The sequence below is a fragment of the Pyricularia oryzae genome, chromosome 3 (assembly GCF_000002495.2).
Source record: "Pyricularia oryzae 70-15 chromosome 3, whole genome shotgun sequence".
Classification (NCBI taxonomy): domain Eukaryota; kingdom Fungi; phylum Ascomycota; class Sordariomycetes; order Magnaporthales; family Pyriculariaceae; genus Pyricularia; species Pyricularia oryzae.
The window spans coordinates 214,022-232,964 of record NC_017849.1 but is presented as its reverse complement, the minus strand read 5'-3'; the positions used below and the strand labels follow the sequence as shown (position 1 = coordinate 232,964).

The following is an 18,943-nucleotide window of genomic DNA, read 5'->3' as shown; positions in this document are numbered from 1 at the left end:
GGATCTACAGAAACTTATCCATTGTAAGTTTTTTTTACAATGCTATCTCATCTATTCTGGTGTTCGGGTGTCTTGACCTGACCGTCGTCTTTCACAGCAAGTAGTTCTTTGGCCATGCCACAGAACCTAGACTAGGTGCAACACTCGTGCATTGTCGACTGATATGCGCTCCCAGCCTCGAGCCCATCAATGTTGTATACTCATCTGATTGGACTCGGCTCGGAAGGCAGTGTCAAACCTGTCATCTGATGCTCCAGCCGTTGTCCACCTTGGCGCAACTTTCAGGCAAGCCAGGTCAAACACTCGCATTTGTTTTCCTGCAAAAGATCATATAAAATGGCTCGCAGTCATTTAGTGCCATCATGAGCTGAGCTGTCTCTGCGCGCTCGTGTATTCCATCGCTTTACTTGTAGGTCATGGGGGTGGGCACGCATCCTGAGATGCGCAGACTTCCGGAATATACTTGGTAGACATTTCTCAAAAATCTGGCTTCATTCACCAGCATATGTGGTTGGTCATCGCAATCCCAAGAGTGCTGTAAGTATTTTGATAGCATCAAATGCACTTGGAATATACAAGAAATTTACCTTGTCATATACCTGATCTGGCCAATCGTGCGCTGGCGTCTGCATGGTGACCTGACTAATGGCATCCTTTTTTCAGGAAACTCTTGATATTACTTACCCATTTTAAGATGTTCTATGTATTAAATAGCATGTATCGGAGCAGTATGGGATATGCGTTCATATCCATGTAATCTTACGATCGAGACGTGACCGCCCTGTCAACTGCAATACAAGGACCAAAAAGACACATGAAACGTATGCCCCCCTGTGTGTCGTACAAAGCCCTAAAATAAGTAAAACAATCCTCTGCCATTCACTATGTGGGCGGTAGTGTTAGTAAATTCACCTTATATAAGGTAGGCATATGCCACTGCAAGCAATTCGCCGGCCTCTAGTTCGACTGAACACATGTGAATTAACATGTTGGTCTAGTCTACCGGTAATATTGTCCTGCATAACAAGAGTTCCATTGGTTTGAGTCTTGCGACACACACGTCGCTGGTGCGTGCGCATGTCCGAAACCACAAGTTTGCGATACAACACTCCACCATGGGCAAATTGTCAAACGTAACAAACTTTTTTACCAAAAAAAAAAAAATTGAGTCGATATATCTAGCACATGGCTTCTTTCGAGTTAGTATCAAAGTATGTTGCCTATCCCTAATGTCTACGTGGTGATTACGTACCTAGGTAAGTACGTAGGATTAGCTTTATGCAATCTGTCGTTTCTCGAATCGGGGCTACACGATAAGTAGATCGACATTGACTCATGTACAAGCAAGGGCTAAAATCACACTGCAAACTTTGTTTGACCTTCGTTGTGCCTAGAACTAGGTAGTTCTAGTCTGCAAGTATTACTTTGTATATGTATAAGCTACCCTGCACAGGGCAAAGCCAGCAATCGAATGGCATCTTTGTCATCTCCAATAAGCGACCCATCTAACCGTACTGAACGTGCAATGATTAGACGCATGGCTCCCACTGAAGAGTCGAAATCAAATCGGCAATCGGCACGCAGCAAAGGTGTGCCAAGATGACGGGAAATCTGAGACTAGGATGTCGGACTGGGAAGGTTGCAACCAGCAAAGGGGCGCGCAGGGATCAGAAGGGGGCAGGCCCCGCTTATTGGCCCCCAGAGAAAGTGATGACGACGACTTCGGTTGCTCTGGTACGATTCTTCGATCAGCAAAAATAAGCTGCAAACCTAAAAGATTTTGCCTTACATGACTGTATTGTACTGTCTGTAATTTGGGTTGTAAAAGTGAGAGGCACATGTAAAAATCTCCTTACCTGCAGTAAGCTTTATACCCGTGCGTTTTGTCAGTCAAAATGGTGTTCACGCATATTTGGTCAGCGCGGGTTCCTACGGGTTTTAAATTTGTCCGACATGGTTTTTAAGATGACGTGTCGTGTCGATTTGCCCATCCAAACATTGAACGAACCCAGGCAAGCCAGGGGCGAACCTACCGGTAGCTCCATGATAGGGCTGGTGGGTATTTGCTTGATTGGAGCCCACCGGATGTTATAGTATGGCCAAGGATTACTTCAGCGTACCTCAGTAATATTAAATCCTTTCTTACTGTATTTTGACAGATTAAAGGAAGAAGAACGAGATTATATCGCACCGGCGTTTGAAGAGCGAAGTCTCATGCCGATCACAAATTCTTCTGATCAAATGTTGAGCGGTTCAGGCATTTGAGAATGTACACTTTTACAGTACGCTACAAACGTGTTGTTCACCAAGGTCAAGGTCGCATATTGCCCCTGAAACGGTGGTCTTCTTGGCTAAAGTTCCGATTGGATTTACGCTGTGGTTTGTCACGTTCTGTCTGTTTCGTCAAGACTGTTTCGAGAACCATTCGAGCATGGCCAAAACTGTTCAAAACAACATGGCTTTTTATTAGAAGGTGCATTTGTACTTCGTAGGTGCTTTTGGTCTGACCGGTCAGTTGATACTCCGGGAAAACATTTTTGCTCTGAGATGTTCAGCAAACAAGGTGCACGCGCGTCTGCCTGGCGGCTCACGCGACCTACTGCGAAAAGTCCCGACACTTACATCTTGGCCGAGAGCGGGGCACTCATCCAATCCGCCTTGGTTCGGAGCGACCCACCCACTCTAATTCTCCCACATCTCGCAGTGCGTCGTCCAGTTGGATCTGACTGCCAGCGAGTACAGAACCGCACTAACGGTAGGGGCCATACCCCTGCATGATGCAACAAGAAAAAAAGAAAAGAAAAACCTTTGCGGTGGTACTATGGTAGACAAGAGCAAAATGGGAAAAATTTGCATGGATATGTCTAGATGCTTAAAAGTTAAAGCAATGACGAAAGCTAAAGAAACACAGCGATTGAGAAATACCGAATCGCACTTTTTTCTTCCCCACGTGTGCAGAAATTACGTACGACGTATAGAAACCTCAGTAATTAGCACTTAGGTACCTATGGAAAACCCCCGGATCCATGCGGGATGAACTGAATGCCCACCTCCCGCCGGGACCAAACCCTTCTTGTCTCTTTCGTTGGCTTTTTTTTTTTTCTGCTCCTCTCTATCCTGCCCACTGTATCCCTACCTGTTCTTCTGCACTCTCCCACCCAAGCCGCCCATTTTCTACACTACATTCCAAAAGCTCCGTGGATCTTTTACCATGCATGGGACAACCAACCGCAGGACTCCCAGTTCTTACGGCCAAGGCTTGGAAGGCTCTTGGCTTTCGTCAAGCGCTACCCACCCAGTGCCTGGGCAATGCTGGACAAAGTCGTCTGGTGCCCTCTTTTTGCCGTCATTTGTTTCTTTTCTCAGTGCGAAGCCGCACAGCCCAGCCCCCCCATGTTGATTATTCTTCTCCACTCCAAATCTAGCACTCTGCCAGCAAGCTCTGGGCATAATCTCTTCGTTTGGTCCCTACGTGCCGAGTTTTCCTTTTTGTCTATTTGCCGTCTCCATTGTTTTTGCTCTAAACCTGCCCTCGTCCGACAAAAACATTGGCTCTCGCTGGAAAACTCTTGTCAATCCGTGTGTGCCAAAATTCCTCCCGAGCAGTCTGGTGGCTGTCTGTCTGGGTTGATCGCTATTTTGTGGGCAGACCTTGCAGTCCTAAAAGCAAAGTCTTGAACGGACACCCGGCTGTTTACTTCCGAGTTGAGGCACCCTTTGCACTCCACCGCTTCTCTTGCAGTTCACTCTTGCCATACGCGACGGTGCTTGGTTGGGAAAAACAAAGGTCCTGCACCCCGACAGTATACCTGACGCAAGTTCCGCCCGAGACGTTCACGGCCGGTAGCTTTAGCGTGTCACTGGGCCGGGAACACTCCTGGCGCCTTGCCAAGTCGCCCTAACAACTGGAGACGACAGCTCAACTCGTATACCGGCCGGGCTTCCTATTCCTAGGTGCAACAAAGCTCTCCTAGCTTGACGGCGCCGGGCCATACAACTACGCCGGGAAGCCGTCTTGTTTTTGAGACTCTTGTGTTTTCCTGTCCCGGAGGTCACAACATCCACAGCGAGGCAGTCATGTCGGAAACAGCTTCCAAAGCGCTGCCGCCACAATGGCGGAGCGAACACGTCTTCAAGGTGCCGGAATGGGTTGAGCCAGTGGTAAGTCTCAGGCTTATATCAAGGCAATATGGAGAAATATGGTAGGCACAAGGTCGAAGAGCTAACGTTCTGTATCAACTACCCCTCAGGCCATTGTTGGCATTCTTTTTGGCGCCATGTACATAACTCGGAGGCGCAACTTCTCCATACTCCGCAAAGGCGTTTATGAACGCCTCTCGTCGAACGCACCGTCACCGCTACCTCGATCGCCCCGGTCATCGACCTCTTCCGATGGCGAGGCCCTCCTCGCAGCCGACCTGCGGCGCGCAAACCGCGAGCCGAACTATCCCCCGAAGCTCCGCCGGATATTTAACGTCTGGACGGTGCAGACGCCCAACTCGTCGCGCTTCGCCCAGCACTGGCACTCGCGGGTGCTGCAAAAGTTCCCGTTCCTCATCGAGATGTTCTACTGGATCCTCACCTACTTCTTCTACCGCATGACGGCCGTGCTGTCGCAGGTGTGGTACGGTGGCACCAAGGGGCTGTGGGATGTTGCGCAAGGCCACGGCATCGCGCTGCTGGAGCTCGAGGCGAGGGTCTTTGGCGCCAGCGGTACCACGGGGACGGAGCGGTGGATGGAGTGGAATCTGCAGCAGTGGTACCTCCAGGGCGCCGAGGCAGGGGACTGGAGAGGCATCTGGCTCACTGTGCTCAACCGGTCGTATGCGCTGATTCACATCCCCGGAACTGTCGGGTACGTGCCACACTAGGGATGATTAGCGCCCGTTGCATCCGAAACCTCTTTCACAGAAAGCTCAGATGAATCCATTGCTAACATGGCGCAATGTCGTCATAGGTTCATCGCATACTACTACTGGGCCGCGCCGACACATGCCCGCTTCGCCACCGTCCGCCGGACCATGACCCTGCTCAACCTCTTCGCCTTCCTAATCTTCATCATGTACCCCTGCATGCCGCCACGCCTCCTCCCTCGCGAATACGGCTTCGTCGACACGGTCAACGCCGAGGATGCCGAGTCGGTCTGGATGAGCGGCAAGTACGTCAACAAGCTGGCCGCCATGCCCAGCATGCACTTTGGATATGCCTTTTGCATCGGCTGCGTTTTCGTGGTGGAGTCGGGCGTACTCTCGGGCCTACGCAGACGGACCAGCCGCGCACTGTTCGGCTACAACGACGTCGAGACGGCCAAGGCCACCGTGGAGCTCGGCGGCGGCACCTATGGGGGCGACAACGAGGGATGCGGCACCATGGCCGACGCGGAAAAGTCGTACCGCCGCCCGGCCTGCGCGCGCATGTTCTTCTTCATCCTGGGCGTCTGGTACCCGAGCTGGATCCTGCTCTGCATCATGGCGACGGCGAACCACTACCTCCTGGACGCGATCGCCGCGGCGGGCGTGGTGCTGATGGCATACCTGTGCAACAGGGTGCTCTTTGTCTTCCTGCCGCTCGAGGACTGGCTCCTCTGGGCTCTGAGGTTGGAGAAGCCAGTACCGACGACGGGCTGGGTCAAGAGGGATAGGGGTAGGACGATCCGCTGAGCAGCGCCTCGTGCAATCTTGTGATTTTATTTGATGATTGACTGCGCTCTCCTCTCTTGGCTGTATCCTGATATCAATCAGCCTCATCATATTCTACGACGAAGTTATTGCTTCGGGCATTCGTCAACCTAACGACACCTCATCGTTTAGAAACACATAAACACATCGATCCCGCTGGTCGCATACAACGGCATCTGCATCCAGCGAGTTTCAATCGCAAAGCATGAAAGCGTACGTATCTGCAGCCTTTTAGTACGGCGGCAGATTTGGGTTCACTTCTTTTTTCGATTGTTATTATTCCACTGATATACCTCGGGAGGATGCCAGCGAAAGGAATGCAGTTGTCTTGTATCACTTCACAGCAGGCCATGTTGGATATTGCAGACATTTGTTCGTTTTCTTTTTCGCATGATACCTCTCTGTGTGGCATAGCTTCTATTTTATCATGTTCTTGCTCATTTCCATTTATTTGCTCATGTTGGAGCATAATGAAGTCATATAATACAGTTATTGAAATAAGCCCTGAAGCCAAGCCTCGTTCCTGACTTGATTCACGTGTGATCTTGATTCAATAGCTTCTGGCCCAGCAGCTCAGTCAAAGCTCTGTGCAGCTGTCAAGCTAAGGTCGGAGCTGAGCAACTAAGATACAGTAGCTGTGGAGGTCAGTAGTCGGCAGTAGCTCTCTTTCTGCCTTGCGATCCAGGCAAAAGTGGAGAAGAACCAATATAAATCCCTGCAGTTTGGAGCTTGGACTTCAAGGTGGGTCAATCCCTAGCCACTGAATTGAGTTCCCGGTCACCTCCATTTACCGTTGCGTCCCTCCATGCCTCGCTAATTCTCGCGCTCTCTTGCGAACGCGATTTAGGTAGTAGCTAAACTCCCAAGGAATTGGATCAATTCAAGCCATTGACTTACGACGAGGCATTTCAATACGCTCACTTGGAACTCAAAGAAAGCCATCGTTCTGTAAAACAAGCTATCGCAATATTTTATTTCCTTTTGCGCCGTTATCAATCACCCGCGCGTGCATTTGCGACGCGTATTCGGTCTTTAACGCCACAGAATAGAGCACCCAAACCGTTCGAAAATAGAAATGGCCGACAACGCCCCCGCCGATAGCATAGTGGAGGAGTCGCCCGCCCCCAGTGCGCCCGCCGGCGATGTCGAGATGACCGAAAGCGCGTCCGGCGCAGTCGAGGGCGACGAGTCGGCTCTTCCTTATGTAGGCGAGGATGGCCCCGAGGAACCTGTGCCTGCCCGCGTTCCCTTTGTTGACTACCTCAGCAGTCCAGTGGTGACCCTCATGGTCGGCAGTGCCGACAACAGCGACACGCAAACCATCCTGACCGCACACCAGGCCCTCCTTACCCAAAGCCCGTACTTTGCCACGCTTTGCGCGGAATTCGAGGATGGCACTGTGAGTTGATGATGTGCTTCCCGCGCAGCTTCTTTCTTTGCTCTTTTGCGCCCTTGCGCCGTTGCTACTCGGATCACCGTCCAACCCCCGCCAGAGAAGCGCTCCTCTGGCCAGCCAACTAACGATTGTGCCTTTCCCACCCCTCGCAGGACCGCCACATCGACCTCTCCAGCGAAGACGTCGACGCCGTCGGTTGCTTCCTCGAGTACCTCTACACGGGCGACTACTTCCCGCGCAAAATCCCCGGTCAGCGCCAACTTGACCAGGACCCGTCACTACCCAAGGTCGACGACTCGGGCGACCAGCTCCTCAAGCACGCACGCGTCTACACGCTCGCCGAAAAGTTTCAGATGCCGGCGCTGCGCCACTTGGCCTCGTCAAAGATCCACTGCGTCAACTCGACAGCAAAGGGCGAGATCGCCTACGCTCGCTACGTCTACCAGTACATCCCAAGGGACGATTCACACATCCGCGCGCCCATCGTCACATTCTGGGCCCAGCGCAGCCACACCTTGCGCGCCGAGGCAGAGGACGAGTTCAGGAGCTTGTGTTTGGAGTTCCCGCAGTTTGGTTACGACGTTCTCAGTATGTTGATTTGCCCGGCCCTTTTCCTCCATTCTGGCCTGCTATTGGCTGCTGCACTCTCTTGTAGCTTGTTTGGCGCTAACAAAATCTTCTTTTCTGCTCAGCCCGCGTTCTCGACGAGAAGCTCAAGCGCGAGCAGGTCTCCAAGATGCACCCGTCAACAGCCAGCGGGCGCAAGCGACCTCGTCACAGCAACGTCTAGGACGTCCTGTCTCTGGGGTTCGCGTTCCTTGGGAGAAAGCTCGGCCGTGCGCATGTATTTTGAAGTCTATTTTTCGCTATCATCTATCGCTATACATATTTCTCTTTTGTCATATTTACCTCCTTCCTCCCTGCGGAATAGGAAAGACAAAACCGAGGCCTCTTTCGGCGCATTGAGGTGGCAGAGGGGAGGAAACAGTGAACATAAACCGACAGGGTCGACAATGCCTGGCTTCTGTTGCCGCATGGTCTCCCTTTAATCTGGGAATGACGCGGGGTTCCGAAGCGTTGGTGGCTGGGTGTGAATCTATGGACATTTGGTAGTTTTGAATTGGGCTATTCTGGGCTCTGGAGTTGGTCAAAGTCATCATGAACGTCTGTGCTTCGTTCGATGCATCCGCCAAAGGTTTGAATGGGTAGAAAGTCCACTGGGTAAAATACTTTGACGTTTAAATTTCAACGGGGGTTCTGGTCATCGCGTTCTGGCAATGGTTCCTTGGTACTTATGCTCATCGTCGGATGTTTTATGGCCTGCGTCACCAGATAATAGCCGTAGCTGACAAGGCGAAACTGTGGCAGAAGCTGGACAAAGGCTGTCCATGAGCAACCAGTAACTAGAGGGTGATGAATCAATCATGATTTCATAACTTTATTTTTTTTTTCTCTTCCTTTCTCGTTCTTGGGTTTGCGACAGAGCGTTTGGCCCAGTGAACGTAACAGTAAGAACATCGGATAGAAGATGACCCAAAAGCCACATGGGGTCAGGCCATTTCCGTCTTTGAAAGAACGGCCAATGCTTGCAGCCGTGTCAACACACTCACTGACCCATCAACGGGCAGGTGACCGCTGGAACAGACGTAGCTTTTCCCTACCCGTATTTCCCGAGCCATCACAGCCAAAAAGCCCTAAAAGCAACCACCTGCTAATATATCGTTTTCTTGGGAGAGCTTCTCGCTACAAAGTGACCCCTTTTTGGTCTCGACGCGAAGCAAAAAAATCGAAGAAAAAAAAAAACGAAAAGGCCAGCCAGACAAGCCCAAGGGCCTATCCCAGGCCATAATAGACCCGGATCCCACAAGATGCACCTATGTCTCCAGAAGATCACCGCCACCGTCACCCTGGAGCACACTAGGAAACCCAACTCGGTACCATGGCCGGCGCCTCTGCGGGAGAAGGAGATTGCGGCGAGCATGGGCATCAGCCTCGGTCTGGCCATGGCCTGTTTCGCGTGCGGCAGCGCCGTGTTTCTGCTGGTTGTCTGGAGGATGAGGAGGGTTGGGTTGCTGCGCAAGGGAGAGATGCCATGGATTCCTTTTGGGCGGTCATCGTCCACTGCGGCGTTGCAGGTGGACGAGGAGGTGGGATGTGGTCTCGGAGGATGCGGGCGGGCGCTTTGGCGCGTCTCGGAGTCCTCTGGGTTTCCGATCAGGTGATACTAGATTTTACTGAGTTGGGGCCCCGTTTGGTGATTGTTCTGGACGTTAGGAGAGCAAGAGGGTCATTTTGGCGTTGGTGGATTCGATGGACAGAGGGCGGTCTGGCTTTGACCAGTATGCAACAGAAGCCAAAAGTCCAATGACAAACATCCTGAAAGTGGTATAGCAGGGGCAAAAAGAAGTACTCCAACACGATGCCAGTAAAGACAAGCGCCGTTGTTATGATCCCTCCCAATCTGGTAACAGCACAACCGTATGCACCGCTGCGCTCCTTGTCGCGAACACACCGCCGTGTTCATGTAACCAAACACCTCGTCCCCAAAGGACAACCCAACATGATGAGTGAATCGCTTTGCCTCTCCAAGACACCTTGAACGCCAAAGGGAGACGAATGACAGTGAGGAACGCGCTCTTGCCCAGTAACACCAGCAATGGACAGTAGCTCGCCCCGATGGCAGAATAGGCCATGGTTCACTCTTCCTCCCTTGAATGAAACTGCAAGAAGAAGAAAAAAGATGGCGAAGAGAAAGAAAGGAAGAAAAAAAAGTCCAAGGACCAAAAAACATCAAACTCCTCCCATCAGCACCTCAAAACAACCAAGAACCGGCCATTCGCCACAAAAGGTAGCCAGCCGCGGCGCCGGCGACAAAAGCCGAGATCAGCACGCTGCTGCGATCCGTCTCGTCGGTATCGCCGCTATCGTTTTTCTTGAGGATGCCCCGCGCGGGCCGGAGATCGCGATGTGCGGGCTTGTTGAATTTTGATCGCGACGAGCGGAAGTGGCCGTCATCCTCATCCTGGAGGGGCGCGAGCATGTGAAGTTTCATGATGGGCAGAACGGGTGGGGGGTTTTATGCTTTTTTGTCGATGCTTGTCCGAGAAAGTCTAATGGTCTTTTTTTTCTTTATCTTTGCCTGTGAGGGTTTTCGTGCCTCTGGTAGTTTGATGGCGTTTTGTTAAAAGAACTTTTTTTGCTGAGGAAGTATGCCGGGTGTCTTTCGAATAAGACAATGGGTGGGATGCTGGTCTTTTTATGGGCGACAGTCTATGGTATACACCTCAAGTAGCTTTGGTATATTGCTAGGCACAATAGGGACGCAAGGCAGGCTGTGCACAGTGTGGCGGGATATTAGGTCAGATGGACTTTTGGGGGCCAGTGGGTGGCTTCGAAGTGGCACAGCGTAAGTTGGTTGCTTGTCTTTCTTGGATATTTCTCGGTGTGCATGCAGTCAGCCGCTGTTGGTTCTTGTTCGAGCGATCGATTTTCTGCTGGGCGGTCCTCTTTTTTACGGTACACCTGCAGAGTGACTTGGCTCTTTTGTAGACCGATCGACCGAAAACAGGCAAAAGAAGATGTGAGACAAGTGAAGAAAGACAGGCTTGCGGAGCAGATGCAACCGGGCTTGCGAGGGAGGAGGAAAGCGCCACATAAAAAGGAATAACACAAAGCTCCCTTGGTGCTTGCATGGAGAACAATACCAAGGGAGGGAGTAAATATACAAACAAACTTCTCTTGGCAGGATTCATGCTTTGCACGTGGACAGAGATGGGGAAATCTGGGGTGAATGATTCGCGGGGGAAAACAAACGGACGGCAGATCGCGAAACCCAAAAAGGAACGCATACCACGAGATATTTCCGGACGGGACTACAAAAGGACAAGAGTATGCACAGCGACTCGCTTGAAGCTTTTTTTTTTCTTTTTCTCTTTCTTTTACCTTTTCTGCAACGTCATGTCACAAAATAGAGGAAGGCCGGAAGAAATTAAAAATCTTGTCATGAATCATTTGTAAGTGGTCATGATGTTACGACCAAACAAGTTGGGCCAGCACCAAGGAGGCCAGGTGGGGTCACACCCCTCCTGACGACATTCGCCAAAAAGAGAATCACCGACCGGCGGGAAAGGATTACATAAGGGGAAAAGACACGTGACATCACGTGATTGCCAAGAGAGGGATATGATTGATATGTCGCATATCAATCATAGCAGAACAAGTGATATGTCGGCTATGGAACATATCAAGCATATCACGTCGAGGGACATAGTCTATATAAGGCACGCTCATTACCATGTAGATAGATTCGATTCTAGGATTGCTTAGCAGCAATCAAACTCTAGTTAACCTCAATACTTACTTGAGAACGATCATAACTTCACCCCCAGTCATTGAGAACCCCAGTTACCCAGTCAGACGCTCAGTTGCTTCAACCCACTGTACTTTACCCTAAGAACAGGTTACCCCGATATTTTGATCGTAACATCATGATGTGAAAGCTGGATGGAGCTTTTGTGGGGAGGCACCCCGACCAGCCTGGAACGAAAAATTGTAATTGATTGGCAAACTCCAAAGTATTGTACCTTAATATAGTGAACCTTTTCCATACGAAGGATTCACAAAGCATCCGATTCTTGAGCGCAGCATACAATTGGGACCAAAGGACCCCAGGATTAAAAACACACCAGATCGCTAGTAATCAATGGCGGTTTGACGCCTGTCTGTACATAAATTACCCTAAATTACATAGTATAAAATGCAACAAGTTGATCGCATCTCAACCCAATGAGGTCTGATGGGTGACGCGAAATTTGTGGAATTGTCCCATCTGGATTCGTTGCAAACATCAGAATTGTTTGAACCACAAAAGTATCTGAGCTTAAATGGTCATTTCAGGGATCAAGCATGTTTGATTTCGGTAAACAAAACATGTCTGAAACCCGTACTAAATAGTGTCACTGATAAGTTGCTGGTAAGCAGCGTTTTAACATTGAAAAACTGCATCATCGACACAACAAAAAGGAACGACTGGGCCCAGGACCGACCGAGTTGGCTTGTACAGGAGGCATTGCAGACCGAAATTCCGTCATAGTGATAATAATTTCCGTAAAAGAGGGAGCAAGTAATAACAAAAAAAGAGGGGAAAAAAAAAGAAAACAAAGTCAATATTTTCCATATCTAAATCTAAACGGGGTATTTGCCGCGTCCTAACGTTGGCGCACCGAGCTGGTTTACATAGCTGCCCCTGTGGATGTTTAGCACTAGACTAGTCTAACTTGTTATGTTGCCACCATGCGGCGCAAGGATTTGCATTTGTCGTTCCTAAACTATCCGCTAGGGCCCTCTGTATTGCACTTCCGAATCTATAAGCTGTTGTTGCAGCTTTTCGAAAGCTCGCTGACGAGAATCTATATCCTGCCGTTGTTCATATCGTCCCTGATCCAGCCTCTCGAGTCGTGTTAATTTCTTCTTTTTGGTGGGTTTTTGGGCTTGTCCTCTCCTGAGGGGTTTGTGGACTTGTCCTTCGGTCTTGACCACCAACCGCAGCCACGGGCAACGATTCTGTGCTTGTCGGAAGCAGTCGCGGTATCGATTGGGCAAGATTCAAGATGTCCCGAGGGGTTTGTGGGTAGAGCCAGGCCTTGGCCGCTCAAAATAGCCAAGGAGAGCAACTGGAGTATGTTGAGGAACTGCATCGTAGGTCTTTTTCTTGAAAAAAGTAAAGTCCGCAATCGAAAAGATACAAGACAAGTGTGCTGTTTGAACACGAGCAGCAAGACGTATTGGAAGGGGATGCAGTGGCCTTTTAAGTCCCACTAGGTAGGTATGTAAGTCTTTTAATTAGATTCTTTTACACTGGAATTAAGTCTTTCAAAAACTAAAGTGTAAAGGGAAAGCACTAGTCTTTGAGATACTACAGAAACATAAAATAGAATAATAACGTGGTTCATCAGGACCCCGGACATATCAGGACCCCGGACACTTTTCCTGCACAATACTACTTCCAATTTCAATTGCAACGCCAGCGTTGTTCAATTTACCTCAATGCAATCGGATATATGTACATCAGACATTTCTGCATCCTCCTGACAGGTGCGTGCATTATGTCCAGGTTTACCGCAGTTGCCGCAACGTCGTTTAGTCGCCGGCTGCGCACTACTCCCCTCCCCATTTTCATCTTTCTTTTCGTATATTAGACCATCGGCACCATTTGATTGAAGCAAATTCTGACCCTCTTGTATGGTAAATGACCCTCCTTCGCGGATACGTGTTTTTTGAGCCCTGCGCCGCTTGCTAAGCGCTTCGTTGGCCTTCCGAAGGCTGTGGTTCTCCGCTTCCAAAAGTGTGGTTCGATGAGCAATCGACTCCAACCCTTTTGCTAGCTGCTTTACAGCATTAAAAATAGGCGTTGGCGAGCTTCCCTGATGACAGTTGATTCGACTTTTAACAAGGGTAGATTGATTAACGGCTTCTGTCGGGTTGTGCGGTGTTTGAGAGACCCAGGTTTCGGTGCTGGAAAAATCAAGCTCTTTAGGTGACGGCGTCCGTAGCCTAACATCCAGCTTAGATATGACCATTTCCGGGCTATGGGGGATAATTCCCGCCCCTCGAAAACCCCCGGCCATATTTTCTTTTGTCATTGACTTTTTGTAAGCCGCTGCAAAAGCCAAAAAGAAGTCGACTTTGCTGATGTTAGTGATGTGGGCCCGGATAAAGTCGTTAATTTTTTGACCGTACGCCCGCTTAAGGACGTTAAACACTCCGACATCAAGTGGCTGGGTTAAATGAGATGAATGAGCAGGCAGGTAAAGTGGAATAATATTGTGATCTTTGCAATAGCCCTCGAATTCAGGGGATCGATGACTGCCGTGCCCATCGAGCACTAACATCCGATATACGCCTTTTGTCCGCGATTTTGTATGGTTGTCGAAATGCTGAACCCAGTCGAGGCCAGTCTCGTTGTCGGTCCATCCATTAACGGTGGGTTTGAGGCGCCACGTGTCCGGAAGACCGCCTTCTGTATACCAATTGGACAAATGGTAAAAGCCTTTGACGATGATATACGGGGGTATATCGTAACCGTCGCCACTGATGCAACAAATTGCAGTCGCCCATTCTCGATTGCCAGGCTGTACTTTTTTCCTTCTTCCGCGTCTTTCGGACCCAGTTACGACCATTCCAGCGCAAATCTGGCCCATCATAAAGCCGGTTTCGTCGAAGTTGTACATGTCGCAGTCTTGGATGCCATATTTGGCCCTCATATTGGCCACCAATTGAAACCACGCGTTTAACGCGTCAGGATCTTCGCAAAGAGCTCTTTGGAAATCGTAAGCGCGAGAAAAACGCGTTTTTAATTCTGTGCGTCGTTGTACGAAGCGATAAGCCCATTGCTTGCCGACCGGTCGCGCGTCCCGCGCAGCGAGAAGATGATCGGCCATTGCGGCCACATCAGCGATCTGGGCTGGAAACCCTCGGGAATCCAGGTCCAGTATATACTGGACAATTACTTCCTCTTCCCTTTCCGTTAGCTTTTGGTTGCCTGGCCGACGATTGGCCAAAGAAGCGATGCCGTTTATTCTGTCGTGTAGTGTCGATTTTGGGACATTATATATTAATGCAACCTTTCGTATGCTTTTCTTTTTGCTTGATCGGAGCTCATTTAGAGCAAGAATGATTCGCGCTTCGCAATTTGATGATTCCATTACTGTTGGGGGAAAGAACACGTGTGGAAAATAAAGGATGAAACTGGGTTGAAAAATGTCCGGGGTCCTGATATGTCCGGGGTCCTGATGAACCACGTTAACGCTATAATTAAACATTGACTACACCGATTTGGGACAGCACAGAAGCTTTTGAGTCAGGTTTTCTATGGTGCAGATCAGCCAAACATAGCAACTGCCCTAATCAAATGCTTGGGTACCTGGGTACAGAGAAACTACGGAGAGACCGATGCTGAGCCAAAGCTTGTATTTTTTTTGTGATCTAGGTAGGCCAGGTTAGTCTAGTTAGCAGCTTTATCAGGCCAACTTGACGGCTGAGGCGAGACCGGCTGCATAATATACTATTGAAGTACTGGAGCACAAATCAAGGTTGTAACGGCAACTCATACTTGTGAAAATGACATCTAGTTGGCATTGTATTATCCTTGACCGGCCAAATATACCGGGATTCCAAGATAATAAGTGCATGCGTGGCTAGATTCGCCTATGATATCCCATTGCTATGCTTCAAAAAGTTCAATGCACCTCGTACATGGGGGAAACCTATCCATCTTCAAGCGCCACACCTTTTGGTAGGATTGATCTTTGCGCTAATGTCGAATGTGAAAAAAAAAAATCAAAAGAAAAGCTATTGTTAATTAAACAAGAACTTGTGGATTTTCATAATGTGTAGGGGCTTTGTAGAGGCTGTCAAGTTTTAAAAGAAACCAGAAACGAAAAATCAAGCCATTCTAGGTTTTTACTAGTGGGACTGTATGTATTCCCTTCGTTCAAGGGGGAAGACCATTCTTTGCACGAGTCGAGTCGACATGTTAATTGAACCTTGTGCCTAACAGTCATGCATTGCAGGGACAAGAAAAGAGAACAACAATAGACATAATTGCTTATACTGCTTATTGCAAACAAGGTCAAGCCTACAGATATAATATGGGTAAACAGCCTCTCAGAGCATTCATTTTCCGACTGTTGTCAGACTGCGAATACCCATCAATCGTTATTTCAAGTCCCCAGCCCTCCCAGAATGCACCTTGCCAGCGGCGTCGCAATGACCCCTGCTGCTTACTACTCCATAAACCGGCACAGCCATCCATCATTTGCCCACGACAGTAAGGGATACAGTACGGTACAGTACAGTACATACGTACCGCTTCGCTGCAGTACTACGTACCGTACGTACTTGGTGTGGCACCGCACAGCCAGCCAGTATCAGCAACTCATCTGACGTACTGTGAATTGTCTCGTTTTTCCTGTCACCTCTTGCCGATCAATGACGGCAATGCATCGACTGCATACTGCATGCATGTCTGGGCCGACGTCCCTTCAAACTCGAGGGGGCGAATTGACGAATATACATACGCAAATGTCTGTTGTCACTGCAAAAAAAAGAGGTGGGCAAAACTTGGAAAAAGGTAGTCTTGAATGAGCCATCTTTTGATGGCCTTCTGTATTGTTGTTCCTCGACCCTTACTTGTAAGGAGAGTGCGTCTTTTCTCTATCGACGCGAATCTAACTGTGGTAGACGCTGAATACCGACATTCTGTGTCCAATATTCCCAAAACCCAAAACCCAAAACCAAGAAATGCTCCCAAGCTGATGAACACGCTTGCTAAGACCCAGCCCGATCCATGAGATACACATGTAAAACGCCAAAAATAAAAATAAAAATGAAAGATGAAAATCCTGCTGGCCGAAAAGCGCAGTCCCAACACCAAAGTAGAAACAAAGGAAAAAAAAAATAATAGACAAAAGAATGTAAAGTAAAGTAAAGTACAGTTAAAAGTCCTTAGTGGTAGTACCTCTTCTCCCTTCCACCGTCGGCCCAGTACTCGGTCCGGTCCCTGCTGCCGGCGCCCGGCCCAAAGGTCGAGTGCCTGCGGGTGGGGGGCATGCTGAAACGGTCCTTGAGGCGCCTGTACTCGTCCTCGCCGCGCTCCGAGGTCGAGAGCCGCTCGACGCCGGTGGCCAGGTCGTCGACGTTGACCGAGTTGCCGCGGCTGCGAGGCCCGCTGCTGCTCTGGGGCCTCGAGTTGTTGGGGCTGTTCTTGAGGATGCCCTTGACCTCGCCCTGCGTCTTGGCGCTGGCGTTGGCCTTGACCGAGTCGACGCGCGCCAGCTTGGGCCGCGACGAGATGCGGTCGTTCTGCGCCCGGCGCTCCTGGTCCGCCCACCGCAGCGTCTTGGTCGCCTCGTCGGCCGCCGGCGACGAGCTGAGGTGCGCAGACCCGGCCGTCGAGGCGTAGCTCGAGGCATAATGCGAAGGAGACTTGCCGTACGCGACGCCAAAGTCGGGTGCCGACGCCGCGAAGCCGGGGCCCTGGCGCACCTCGGCCCGGTTGCTGCGCCTCTGTGCCCGGCGGCGGTTGGCCTCCTCCTCGCCGCTGGCGTAGCCGTGGGGGGACCCGCCGTTGCTGTCGTGCCTGCGGTGGCCGTGGCTGCTGCTGCTGCCGCTGCTGCCGTTGCTGTCGTGCCTGCGATGGCCGCTGCTGCTGCTCCGGCGGTGGTGGTCCTCGTAGCGGCCCGTCGACGAGTAGCGCTTGGTGGTGCTGTTGCGGCGCGACGAGGCGTGCTCCAGCACGTCGACGGGGCCGATGGGCATGCGCGCAGACGTCTCGCCGTTGTCGACGTACTCGGACATGATCACCGGGCGGCGGCCGCGGGTCTCGTGGGATGGGGTGAGCCCGGTGGGCATGGTGCTGGAGCGGGGCAGAGGGATGGGCATGGCCTTGCTGCTCGGGGCCGAGACCTTGTCCTCGCGGCGGCGGCGGCGGCGCTCCTCCTTGGCCTCGCGCTCCTCGCGCTCTGCCCTCTCTGCGCGTTCGCGGTCCCTCCGCGACGGGGAGCCGCTGCTGTGGACGATGCGTGTGGGCTCCTCGAGGTAGATCTGGCTGGAGCGCCGGCGGTGGTGGCCGCTGGCGCCGGATGATGTGTGGGAGCACTCGCCGGAGGAGGAAGGGGAGATGGAGGTGCGGCGCGAGGAGCTCGTCCTGGGCTCCCTGTAATCGGGAGTCAGGCGGCCAGCGGTTGTGGTGTAGGCGTCAGCGTAGGGGTGGGCCTCGAGTGTGTAGCTGGGTTGAGTGTATGCGGTGTATGACGGCTGCGAGTACTCGTAGTACTGGCCCGTCGCCGGGTAGGATGCGTGGTAGGCAGACGACATTGTGCCGGTTGCTGTGATGGGAGTAACTACGACGGAAGCTAGGCCGCGAGTGCGGTAGTTGGTGATGAGCGTGAGTGTTCCCGGCCTCTGTTGGTTTCGGCCTGGAGATGCTTGACTGCGCTCTTGTTCTTGCACGACTGCGTCGTTGTCGGGGTCGAATCCCGGATAATGTGTCTCGGGGACCTCGTGGGAAGATATGTTGGCGACGAGATGGGAAAGGTCTTGTGGTTGAGGATTTTTGCTGATGTGGACGAAAAGGAAAAGGAGCACGTCGTCAACGTCGCTGTCTTGGCTATCGTCGTCAATCGGCAGAATCGGGGACAACGTTATATTTTATACAGAGTCCGTGGTCCTGTCGATACATAGGAACATGTAGCCGGCAAGGTTCAGGGTGCCAAGTGGACTGCTTGCTTGCTTAGTATGATGGCCGCAGGGTGGAGGGGTCCTTCTTTTGCTTTGAGTATGGGTGTGGGTGGAGAGCCGAGTAAGACCAGGGAACAGAGATCAAGGGTCGATCCGTGGTTGGGGGGAAGCGAGGATATTATATGCAAGATGTCGACCACCGATGAGAAGGGGAAAAATAAGAAGTTTATGAATTTAAAAAGTCGCGGGATGGGAGTGCGACAGGAGTGGAATTTGTGCTGTTCGCTTCTGCAAATGGAAGCTGCTTATACGATCCGATTTCTTTTTGGGCCAGAATACGTGCCTGCAAGCAAGCGAGCGGGACTAGAGAAACTAGACTAGGTTATGGGTGGCCTGTCCTGCCCTGGACTGGACTGGCAAGTCCTAGACAGGGTCTCCGTACTGGGCCGTCGTCTTTTTTCTTTGGGGCGCAGGTGACGACAGACCCTTGACCCCTGGTCCCCATCACGAATAAACCCTTGCTATGCAATGCATCTCTCCACCATCAGGCCCCACACAGTGTCTTGCCTCTCCGATGACAGCCAAATTTACTACTGGTACAAGATTGGCACACACACACACACATACACAC

The 18,943-nt window shown here is 51.0% G+C and overlaps 7 protein-coding genes across 7 annotated transcripts; 3 read left to right on the top strand and 4 right to left on the bottom strand.

Moving 5' to 3' along the window:
• Positions 1–403: 403 nt before the first annotated feature.
• Positions 404–632, bottom strand: MGG_16594 (uncharacterized protein; the record flags this gene model as incomplete). The annotated part of the gene is made up of 2 exons (XM_003711175.1): positions 404–535; positions 588–632. The coding sequence occupies 2 exons, from the start codon at positions 630–632 to the stop codon at positions 404–406; spliced, it is 177 nt and encodes a 58-aa protein (XP_003711223.1).
• Positions 633–3,442: 2,810 nt separating this feature from the next.
• On the top strand, positions 3,443–6,189 carry MGG_13347 (uncharacterized protein). The gene is made up of 3 exons (XM_003711174.1): positions 3,443–4,161; positions 4,251–4,855; positions 4,958–6,189. The coding sequence occupies exons 1-3, from the start codon at positions 4,078–4,080 to the stop codon at positions 5,658–5,660; spliced, it is 1,392 nt and encodes a 463-aa protein (XP_003711222.1). The 5' UTR covers positions 3,443–4,077; the 3' UTR covers positions 5,661–6,189.
• Positions 6,190–6,500: 311 nt separating this feature from the next.
• Positions 6,501–8,466, top strand: MGG_09114 (uncharacterized protein). The gene is made up of 3 exons (XM_003711173.1): positions 6,501–7,077; positions 7,227–7,662; positions 7,767–8,466. The coding sequence occupies exons 1-3, from the start codon at positions 6,754–6,756 to the stop codon at positions 7,862–7,864; spliced, it is 858 nt and encodes a 285-aa protein (XP_003711221.1). The 5' UTR covers positions 6,501–6,753; the 3' UTR covers positions 7,865–8,466.
• Positions 8,467–8,948: 482 nt separating this feature from the next.
• On the bottom strand, positions 8,949–10,126 carry MGG_13346 (uncharacterized protein; the record flags this gene model as incomplete). The annotated part of the gene is made up of 2 exons (XM_003711172.1): positions 8,949–9,121; positions 9,904–10,126. 2 exons carry the CDS (start codon positions 10,124–10,126, stop codon positions 8,949–8,951), a joined length of 396 nt encoding a protein of 131 aa, XP_003711220.1.
• A 2,275-nt stretch (positions 10,127–12,401) lies between these two features.
• MGG_16593 (uncharacterized protein) lies at positions 12,402–12,770 on the bottom strand (the record flags this gene model as incomplete). The annotated part of the gene is made up of 2 exons (XM_003711171.1): positions 12,402–12,418; positions 12,617–12,770. The coding sequence occupies 2 exons, from the start codon at positions 12,768–12,770 to the stop codon at positions 12,402–12,404; spliced, it is 171 nt and encodes a 56-aa protein (XP_003711219.1).
• Positions 12,771–16,205: 3,435 nt separating this feature from the next.
• Positions 16,206–18,630, bottom strand: MGG_09110 (uncharacterized protein). The gene has a single exon (XM_003711170.1). The coding sequence runs from the start codon at positions 17,947–17,949 to the stop codon at positions 16,579–16,581; it is 1,371 nt and encodes a 456-aa protein (XP_003711218.1). The 5' UTR covers positions 17,950–18,630; the 3' UTR covers positions 16,206–16,578.
• Positions 18,373–18,693, top strand: MGG_16592 (uncharacterized protein; the record flags this gene model as incomplete). Its single annotated transcript, XM_003711169.1, has 1 exon — positions 18,373–18,693. One exon carries the CDS (start codon positions 18,373–18,375, stop codon positions 18,691–18,693), a length of 321 nt encoding a protein of 106 aa, XP_003711217.1.
• Positions 18,694–18,943: the final 250 nt, after the last annotated feature.